Source organism: Clupea harengus, chromosome 5 (genome assembly GCF_900700415.2).
Source record: "Clupea harengus chromosome 5, Ch_v2.0.2, whole genome shotgun sequence".
Classification (NCBI taxonomy): Eukaryota; Metazoa; Chordata; class Actinopteri; order Clupeiformes; family Clupeidae; genus Clupea; species Clupea harengus.
Genome location: NC_045156.1, coordinates 29,421,302 through 29,432,325, shown reverse-complemented (window position 1 = coordinate 29,432,325; position 11,024 = coordinate 29,421,302). Strand labels below are relative to the sequence as shown.

General features: G+C 41.0%; 1 protein-coding gene across 1 annotated transcript; it reads left to right on the top strand.

Annotated features, from left to right (window-relative positions):
* The first annotated feature begins 1,233 nt into the window (after window positions 1-1,233).
* Window positions 1,234-10,441, top strand: dusp7 (dual specificity phosphatase 7). Its single transcript, XM_012819936.3, has 3 exons — window positions 1,234-2,040; window positions 3,317-3,745; window positions 7,292-10,441. The coding sequence occupies exons 1-3, from the start codon at window positions 1,638-1,640 to the stop codon at window positions 7,597-7,599; spliced, it is 1,140 nt and encodes a 379-aa protein (XP_012675390.1). The 5' UTR covers window positions 1,234-1,637; the 3' UTR covers window positions 7,600-10,441.
* The last annotated feature ends 583 nt before the right edge of the window (window positions 10,442-11,024 follow it).

Here is an 11,024-nt window from a genome sequence, read left to right as displayed (position 1 = left end):
GTACTGTATCATAGTGACGTTGGCCTGAATGCTTTTATTTGGGTGGTTATGTGACAGTTTTGATATTGTTCTATCTGAAAACACTCAAGTATGGTAGACTTTTGCTTATTTAAGAACTGATTAATGGGAAACCCCAGCTGATCATGATATTGATAAACATTGCATCTACATAGGGGAAGTTAAGGAATGAGTGTGACAGGAACTATATCCTTTTATGATAAAGTAGTGCAACAAGAACTTGAATGAGTGTGACAGGAACTATATCCTTTTATGATAAAGTAGTTGCAACCAGAACTTGTTTGGAAAGGAAATGACTGGGTGTGAATGTTTCAAGTTTCACTTTCTGTTTTGTGGAGAAAACTAGGGCCTACTCTTTCTCTTTCTCTGTAAAATGTTTGTACCAATTTAAGTCCTTCTGCAGTTGAAAATATTTATTTCCATTTAAATATCAGAGTAACTAGTACGTGTAATTTGCATTTCAACTCATATTTGGGTGTTTCAATAACGTTTTCTCTACGATGCAAGCCTATTTACAGCAGGCCAGGACATATTTTTGCTGCATACTTCTTCCCGAGGACGTTCCATTCACAATCATTGCTGTTATGTCGCTGAGGCAGTTGCGCAGATGAGCAGAGTTACATTTAAAGTGAACTTACACATTTCAGATCTTCCGGTTTCTACCATTTTATCCATCACTTTCGTTTACTTTGTTTACTTATTAACTCAGTGGCTCATCTTACATTTTAAAATAAGTAAACCCAACACTGAAGACATTTATGGCTCTTTGTGTGGCCTATGAAATGGGGCTAAGCAATGGCAGCTTACCTCTGACTAAAACAGCCTAGCATGTAAAGAATCCAAAAACAAAAAAGAATATTTTGTTTTACATAATATATATATGACAGGGATTCGTCTATTAAATGGCATATCTCTATGCATCATAACCAAATTAACAGGCTTGGCGAGAAGAACAACTTTGTGAAACTACATACCTACAACATTTGGTAGTGAAAAGACGTTGTGTGTTAATCAGTGCCCCTTATAATGTGTTATGTAGACTTCTACCGTGGGTAAACACGTAGTAAGGCAAAAGGCTATTGTGTGAATGAGATGTTCTGCATTTCTTTCAACCCTAAAAGAAGAGGCTACCAAACAGCGCACTAGGCAACTGCGCCTTTAAAATGTTCAACCGTTGACTCCTCCTCCTGCAGTGACACCACTCTTCAGTAAAAACCCTTTATTACTGACTGTCAGGCGGCTCGCTGGAAATGACAAACGAGACTGAGGCAGTAGGAACATTGAACATGTTAAATAATGAACTACACTATCCACCTGAAGTCACGATTTCGTTAAACTAGAGTCTCGGGCCTCTACTGTAGAATAGCCTATCTCATGGACGTCTACGTAATACTACGATTTAATTCCTAATTGAAGCGGACTGAAGACAAACACTCCTAATGTGTACTGCATATCGCTTGACCTCTTCGCAACCATAGTACTAGCCTACTTTTTTGGTTGAAAGGGGACTACAGGGTTACCGCGCATGTGGCTCTTTTCATTGGGGGAAGTTCTATTTCATCGCGGCGAACATTTCCCCTCATTTCATTTAAGTATAACAGCCTCTTTATATTTCCCTAATGAAAAATAATCTTTGGAGCAGCTCCCGGGACGTGCCTATTATGATGTCGAGCAAAGGTGTGGAATGGCTGCAAGATGAACTGGAATCCGGAGTGAGCTCGTTGCTCCTGTTGGATTGCCGATCGCACGAGCTCTTCGAATCATCTCACATTGAATCTGCAATAAATTTAGCGATACCGGGTCTTATGCTCCGGAGGCTGAAAAAGGGGAATTTACCCATCCGATCCATTATCCCTAACAACGAGGATAAAGAGAAGTTTGTCAAACGCTGCAAGACGGATACGGTAGTGTTATATGATGAGGCCACTTCGGATTGGCAAGAGAACGGAGCAGCGACCTCGGTTTTGGGGCTTCTCCTGCAGAAACTGCGAGATGACGGGTGCAAGGCTTACTATCTTGAGGGTAAGATGCCCAAAATTGACGTCCACCATGCCCGTGTTAGGATAGCCATGACTGACATGCATATTTCGCCGCATATAACTTCAGGAGGTGATTTGTTCGAATGTTTCTATGTAGGCTACCGAGACAATGATTGTATGGTCTAAGTAGCCTTAACAGTTGTCTTAGTTCGGTCTTGTTGGCAGTTAGATTTGTGTTGGGGATAAGTTTGAATGGTGGTCTGTAATACACGTGCCCAAAAGTTGTGTCTTCACGATTTTTTTGTTATACTGTTGCCGAGAGCTGAGAAGTAACATATCTTTGCAACATTGAAATATTGTTTGCCATTGCGCTGAAACTTCAGTTGGGGCCACGTCTAGTTGTCTGTGGTTGTTTATGCACCGTTGACGAGTAACGTTAGGCTACAACTGTAAGAGAAGGCTGTTTTAAAATGCCAATTTAATATGATTTAACTTAGGCTATAACCTACATAGTTTTCATTGGTTAAATTGTATGTCAGGAATGTTTACTACTCAGACACGGTACGTGAAATATGGATCTAGGCTATACTAATCATCAAATTCGCATAGTCTTGCAATGTTACAGATTTAATGAAATCGGCCTAAATTAGTTTGAAACGATCTGAAATGTCAAAGATAGGCAATGAACAGAAACAAAACTTTGTGGAATAATGTTAAGAAAAAGAAACATGTTTTCAATTAATTTCCTAAAATGGCTCCGCCATGTTGTCTTCCTTCAGGACAAGGCAAGTATTTCATGAATGAACAGGAAGAAGTGCTCATAAGCGCCGCGTGCGCAAATAAACCGTATCTTGATTTTTCTTTCGTTTTTTACTTAAGACATGTGAGCAAGAGACACCATATAGTATCAAAATCAACGTTAAATCAACGTTTCTCAAATTCCCGTATTGACGGCCAGCTGCCATTCACAAAAGTCGACTGGGTTCACAAAATGTTATTACTAGGCCACCATCACAGCCTTCTTGAAGGGTTAGGAATTGTATTTCATGAATAACTATATCTGAAACTGTGAATACCACTGTGAATTTGATAATTATTTAACATCATTTATTTGTTTGTTTATATCGTTGGTTAGTAATGTAGCCTATGTCCATACTTGTTTGTTTACCTGCTTCTTGCTTAAGAAAGTAAATAATTTAGTTATGTGTTCATATTTGTTTTCGTAAACCCTAAATGATACTTTGTATGAGATTCTTGTACTATCGCAGACCTCAATCTGGCATCTTATGAATCTGTGCTTGTTTGAATATTTTTCATAGGGGGATTCAACAAGTTTCAGACCGAATACCCTGAGCACTGCGAGACGAACCTGGACTGCTCCTGCCCCAGTAGCTCCCCCCCTGCCTCCGTGCTGGGCCTGGGGGGCTTGAGAATCAGCTCCGACTGCTCTGATGGGGAGTCAGACCGTGAACCTGGCAGTGCCACAGAATCTGAAGGCAGCCCTTTACCCACCAACCAACCAGCCTTTCCAGTCCAGATCCTCCCATACCTTTACCTGGGCTGTGCCAAGGACTCCACCAATTTGGACGTGCTTGGCAAGTACAACATTAAGTACATCCTGAACGTAACGCCCAACCTGCCCAACATGTTTGAACACGACGGGGAATTCAAGTACAAACAAATCCCCATTTCGGATCACTGGAGCCAAAACCTGTCACAGTTTTTCCCTGAGGCTATTTCTTTCATTGGTAAGTAGCTAGCCTCATGCATTTCTTTACGTCCATTCTTTCTAATACACATGATTGCCTAGCAGTCAATGGTTGATGTTTCTGCCCTCTGGTTGGAGGGGAATGTTTGAGGTGTGTGTGTGTGTGTGTGTGTGTGTGTGTGTGTGTGTGTGTGTGTGTGTGTGTGTGTGTGTGTGTGTGTGTGTGTGTGTGTGTGTGTGTGTGTGTGTGTGTGTGTGTGTGTGTGTGTGTGTGTGTGTGTGTGTGTGTGTGTGTGTGTGTGTGTGTGGTAGTAGTGAGAGAGATTACCTCATAGTTAATCCATTTGGAGTCTGAATGTCAGTAATGCAGGCTGATTATCTCTCCTCTCCTTTTGCAGTAGCTCATTCATTATTTATCTGGTTTAGAAAAAGACTATTTTGCTTTTTTATTTGAATTGTATATCAGAAATGCTTGTTGGCTTCTCTATGCAACTGTGTCTCAATCAATCTGCACATATGCAGTTGTAGTTTATGAGTATTTTCAGGAATTAGGCCCTCTAAAAGAAAATGATGTTGGCACAGAACAGTTTATGATTGCCATCCAACAGGTTGTGTAAATGACCTTATCTGGAAATGTGGCACTCACTGAACTGTGAGCACAGATAACCGTGAGCAAGCTGAATGAACAGCACACAGGAAGCTTTAGTTATTGATTGACTAGCACTCATCAGCAGATTACTCAACTGAATTCTCTCAGGAAGAGACAGTCATCTGTCAACTGCTCCATGGTTCAGGCAATGTGAAGAGATTGGGAAGGATAAATACAAGTGTGGAGTAACTTGAGTAAACAACCCTATTAACGAGTGCTGCTGTCCTAGTGGCTTTGGAGAAATGAGCAAGGGTTCAGAGGGCCATTAGGATTTGTTTTCTATGAGAATATGTGCTGCAAGGATGGGTTAATGCCCATTAGAACAGCATGAGAAAACCCTGTTGCTCACGCATTTGTTCAGTGTGTGAAAAGAACCTCCAACGTGTTTCACGATTCCTCACACCGCTTCCTACATGTTTCAGGGAAGTGTGTTTATTTGTTTCATTTTTATTTTTTTTAAATCAACAGACTGTTTTTTTTTTTTTTATGAATGGTCACAGACCACTTATTTAGAAGGTCTCTGGTAGTTGTTGGGATGAGAGAGACAGGAAAGAGTATGTTGGAAGTTGCACAGATTTAGAAAAAGAAAGACATTTTATATTTTACGGTGGGAAAAAAGCCTTTGTGACCCTCTGTCAGAATATGAGGCCTTCACTAAAGTGCCAAATGATAGTCAGACAGGAGAACTGTTTTAGAGCCTCTTGGCAGGTTTTGTGCACCTCAGAAGTGTGAGAGTGTGGTGTTTTTCAGGAAATGCCACTTGAGCAGCATGTGGCTTTTGTGGGCTTAAAGGTGTTAATGTAGTTTCCTGAACCTATGCTACTGATTGTCACATTTGTATTCCGAAGTTCATTAATCATTTACTATTATGGCATTAGACCTGAGAGAGACCATGAGTAAAGGACAGGCTTTTTACCTGGGTAGGCCCACCGCTCATGAGACAAAAGGCCAATTAATGTGTGTTTTCACTTGCTAGAGCAGGCCTTACAACCCCTTTTAGTGCATCTGGAAGCAGTTTACATTTGATGGCCTGTTCCTTCTTCAAGTTAACATCGTTCCCCTGAATGGGGAAGCCATTTTAAGAAAACTAAGGTTTTGGGGAAGTGCTCAATGTGAGCGCCTGTGCATTCTGTCCCACTTTAGGTTTCAAAAACTGCTCATAATCTTTGCTCATAATCTAAAGTTCAACATTTATAATCCTGTTTCAAGAATAGTTGTTTATAATTCACATACTTAGGAATGTGTTTGTTTGGCATTGAGAATGTCTATAGCAATGTTTGGTTTTTTTGACAAAGTGCTGCTATTGAGGAGAAATATGACTTCATGTCAAACCATTATCAGGAGGCTTTGACCTCTTTCAGTCTGTTTTGGGGAATTGCGAGAAGGGAATTGCATACATTTCTCCAGGGCTGTATAGTTGTTAAATGTCCAGGTCCATTGATACAAATGTTAGGATGTGACCATGTGACGAAATGTCCCCTGTCCTTACCTTATGAAGCCAAGTTGGGGACATTTAGCATGTGTATATATGTGCCTATCAGTATCATTGCTAGTGTATAATAGAATACTGGTGTTATGTACTCCCAGTGGCATTTGTGGTTATTTTCACCATTCAGAACTTAGATGAAGAGTGTATTGACTTGTACAGAACACTGCAAAAACAACAGGAAATGGAGGTCTCTTTCAATCCCAACACCAAACATTATTTCCTGTGGTCACAGTGAAGTCTGACCTGCTTCCAAAACAAATTCTTGAACAAGGGGAGGAAATGCACTGTGTGCCAGAATGTGTCATAACATCCTGTCTTGTGGCTTGGAGTTGTATGTTTTCCCCTTAATTCATTTCACTTTTGCTTTATGCTAGTTTTGCTGACAAGCTTTGCTTAGGCATTGTGTGATTTCGGGTGACCAGAGCATAGTAGTCTCCAATGTAGCCCAAACAAGGGCAGGTAAAGAGTAGTTTAGCACCACAAATACTATGAAATACTATTAAATGAAATATGTATGTTCATAAGAACAAGAATTACTGGTTTCCATATGGAGTTTGCATATAGATGTGCTGAAAGTTGTCTCCTAATGCTAGCTGGCCCAGTCATAACGTGAAATGACAGATTAAATGACATTAATTAAATTAAATTACATTCATTTCTTCCCTCTTTCAGAGCCCAAGCTGTAGTAAAACAGAGTGATTGTGAGACACTGAGGTGCTCTGACTTTGGAGGGGGGGGACATTAATATTCCTACAGTCTCTCAGACACTGGTGTTAAGGTAGCTGGCCTCAAGGAGATGCAGCTGTAGTGGAAATGTGTTGTCTCCATCCATGAGCTAGAGAGGGCTAGAGAGAGCGAGCGAGAGAGAGAGAGAGAGAGAGAGAGAGAATGAGAGAGGGTGGGTGAGTGAGTGAGTGTCTGTTATGCTTATTGTTAATGTCTCACTGGTAAACCGTGTTACATTGCTGAATGAGACAGCATATTCACTAGTCATCAATATATAACATCTGGTGTTCCAGTACAGACGGTTAAGAGAACATGATTTACAAGAGGGGAACATTTTTCAATGCAAATGTGGCTTCTCTACATTTTCACCTCTCAGAAATGCTTCCATTCATATGTGAGATTCAGACTTCATTCATAATTGAGCCCAGGGACAGCACAAAAAAGATTAACCCTCCAGTTCCACATGTGTCTGCTTCTGTCCTTGAGCACACCGTGTTGCCGTGCTCAGAGTTGCCATTCAGATGCAACATGAATGAATTGATTTCTAAATATAGTTCATGTCTCCTGCTTAAATTCCAGTTATTTATTTTATTGTTGCTTTGAGAAAGTTGTGCATTTAGCTTTGTCCTTTGCTATACTTCCATCGTTAACAGTGTTCCATTGACCTCAATGTCTCTCAGTATTTTAACCTTCCTCCTCCTCCTCTGTCCCTCCTCTTCTAGATGAAGCTCGTTCCAAAAAGTGTGGCATCCTGGTGCACTGCCTGGCCGGCATTAGCCGCTCGGTGACGGTCACCGTGGCCTACCTGATGCAGAAGCTCAACCTGTCACTCAACGACGCCTATGACTTCGTCAAGCGCAAAAAGTCCAATATCTCACCAAACTTCAACTTCATGGGGCAGCTCCTTGACTTTGAGAGGACACTGGGTCTTAACAGCCCCTGTGACAACCGCACGCCCAATGACCAGCTCTTCTTCACCACGCCCACGAATCACAATGTGTTCCAGCTGGACACTCTGGAGTCCACATGAGACGCCCTGGCATGGGGTCGCCAGAAGAGAGACGACCATGTCGTGGCCAGGTGGCATGAGCAGCCACTCAAATGAATGTTTATCTTTCCCATCACCCACATGGGAAGCATTTTGAGCTAACAGCTTAAATGTTAAAATGCTAAAGAGTTGAAATGAAAGGTGCAAAGCTGTTAAGAGGATGAGGAGGAGGAGGAGGAGGAAGAGGAAAAGGAGGGGGATGGTGGCAAAGGGGTCTTGGGACTGTTTCTCTGAGTGGCTCTTGTTGGAGGGAATCACCCACCACTCTTGAAGCCCTGTCTTGCTGCCACCTCCATGATTTGAGATGCAGCTTTTCTTGCCTTTTGGAATAGACTGTTCTTTTTTTTTTTTTTGTTCTTTAATTGGAAAAGAAAAAAAAGGAGTGAGAGACTGAGTACCACACAGAGCTTCATACAAAGAAAGGGGAACGGAACTGCAGTGCTAAACTTCTTGTCGTCTATTGTTGGGACGGCGCCCTCAACCTCCTGACATGAATGGTGCCAATGTAGTGTCTGGGATTTCTGCTTTTCTTTCATCAGAGGAGGTGATCTCACTCTACCGAATGTAGGGTCTGATTTTTTATTTTATTTTTTTTCAACAAAACAAACACAAACGTGCACATGCATATATAATGTGTTGGCACATACAATTAGTATGTGTCGTACACATTTGTATATTTGTATACATTTTCACGTCACATACGTATACGCATATATGAAATGAAAAAAAGCTCTTTTGTCCCAAATATAAATGATTCAAAGACAGTATGGCCTGGGCGAATTCTAGATTGTATTTTGAAGAAGACAACAGACCAACAGACTTTGTAATATCCAATTGTTTTTTTTCTTTTTTTTTTCTTTCTTTCCTTTTTTTTAAGAATTCTTTTTTTCTATGTTGGTAATGACCTAATGCATTTTGCACAGTGGTGAAGCCTTTCACTTCTTGGCACTTAAAACTGGTACTCCACACAGAGATAAAGAGACATTGAGAGAGGCAGGCAGCCAGTCCTAGGCTGTGATGCGCCCATGCAGCTGGCCTGGTGCATTGGGCAGAGCTGCTGGAGGGGGGGGTGGGGGGTGCACTTACTTAAAGCTTATTGTTCCGTCGCCGCGGACAAAAGATGGGACCGTTTTCTGTCACAGCAACAACAAGCCCCACTTCCTTAAGAGAAAGTGTTTGTTTCATGCAGGGTTGAATCACCCTCAGGCCTTTACGACTATTACAATTACAGTATACAACAATTATAAGAATTCAAATAAAAAAGGAAAATGATTATTTGTTCTAAATGAGCATGCTATGCTCTCTAGGGCATAACCCGGTTGGGAGAATGACTCTTAGTGGATGGAAACTGAATGTTAGGAACTGTTTTTTTAAACTGCTTTAGCTGCTTTTGTTCTGCTGACCGAGGGTGTCTGCTGGACAGGGCAGCATAGAGTATGTAGCAAGAGGGGTTTCTGAAGACAGAAACATCCAAATGGTCAGTGTTGGGAGTTGGCAGGGTTGCTTGAAGCAGGCCTTACATAACCTTTTTAATTCTCTCTAATGCTGACTGTTCAATACTCTTTGTATCTCACTTCAGAAAAAAAAAAAACACATTGTTGAAAAAGTTTGTTCATTTGAGAAAAGAAATCAACGTGTAGTAATAATGAGTGACTAATGGTCTTTAACGGGTCAGAGGTTGTATTTGTTACTCTCTGCAATATATCAAGAAACTTTTGCAGTGTTTTTTTTTTTTTCTTTCTTTCTTTTTTTTTTTTTTTCAATAATGGCCTCGGGTTTTTAAATTCCTCTCCTTTTGTACTCCAATTCCAAGAACTCCACCGTAAATTGCTTTGACACTGAGGTGTCGTCACCTGGGTTGTTCAAAGTACAGGGCTTGGCATCACGTTCATGTGCCCAAGTACTGGGTAGCTACACAACATGTAGACTTAGCTGTACGCTTAAACATAACTTTCTGTTCTGTCCTATAAGACAATGCCATCACTTTAATTGATTTTTAATAGAACTCCATTATGTGCTCTATGCTATTCCTGTGGCCTTTCAATATATATATATATATATATAGATATATATACATGATTATGTATTTTGAGCAGATATGCAAAGAGTCATCTCCTAAATCTAGCATCAAAGATAGTGACTGTATCCCACGAGGGAAATGGCTGGTTTGAAGACTGCACCCTGTCACAATAAGGAAACATCGTTGAGAAGTGATACTCGCACCCTAGGATTGAAGTGGATTTCAGTCCAGAGCTTTTGAGTTGGAAAAAGTCAATCCTTGATTTCACGCTGCTTCTCGTGGAGGAATGTTTGAGTGTCTGTAACAATGAAAAAGAGAAACCATAAGTGTTTTTCTTTATTTGTATATTGCCAGAACACAGGAACGAGGTTTTCTGTGAAATTTCTTGTAGCTACATCATGGTCAGAGAGTGTGATATTGAGCGTGAGAGGAAAAGAGTGCGAGCGAGAGAGAGAGAGAGAGAGAGAGAGAGATAAAATAGCGAGAAAGAAGAGAATGATAAGTGAATGACAGAAAATGTTTATCTTACCTCACTGAGGAATTTTTCAGGGATTTTTTGACAATGCATCTACATCGTGTTACAGCTTCAAATACATGTCAAATAGCTGTTTTATATGTGCTGTATACATTTTTTTTAAAGATGCAATCTATATATATATGTATAAAACGGCTTGGTAACCGGGCAGTTCATTTTTCTGATTTATGAAGGATATAAATTGACCCTATGTATTGTATAGTATATGGAAACCAACACAACAAGACATGTTTATACTGCAAATAAATAATGAAATATTTTTTGTTTAACATCTGGCTCCCGTTCATTTGTTCTCTGAATGTAAAAAGACTGAATTTGCCTCCCCTTGATTTTCGTCAGCCACTTGACACATCATGTATTCAGACCGTTGGTTCTACCACGCCTGGGTGAATCTGATGATCTCATGTGTTTTATCTCCATGACCACAAATCTGTGTACTGGTGGCTTTTGGATGGGGAAACATACCTTCTCACCTTTCTTTAACACGATGCCAGGACGGAGCAATGCAAACGCTAGGCCAGGGATCCAGCGCGACGACTGACTTTGTCAGCTGACTGAAGCGCGTTTTGTAGATCCCCCCATACAGGACTATTCAAGGACAGATCCACTCATGCACACCTACTTTGAGTTGTTAGCCAGGTTGAGAGGGAAACGGATGATGCCGTGGGCTGCACCTGTGGGCCAGATGGACGCTGGCATCAGCATGTGAATTCTGTAAGGGACTTGGCACACGGACATGGAATTACGTTCGCTGGTTGTTTATATTTAGGCCATGACGTTTGACTGGGTGCGGCATGCGTAGAGTCATTGGTTTTCTCTATGTCTTCCACCTACCATTTAGACCGTGTTAAG

Bases quoted from the DNA above. Each gene is read 5' to 3' on its own strand.
- dusp7 (XM_012819936.3), top strand. From the start codon at position 1,638: ATGAAAAATAATCTTTGGAGCAGCTCCCGGGACGTGCCTATTATGATG. The intron at 2,041-3,316 runs GTAAGATGCCCA...TATTTTTCATAG, and splicing joins CAAGGCTTACTATCTTGAGG to GGGGATTCAACAAGTTTCAG. The intron at 3,746-7,291 runs GTAAGTAGCTAG...CTCCTCTTCTAG, and splicing joins TGAGGCTATTTCTTTCATTG to ATGAAGCTCGTTCCAAAAAG.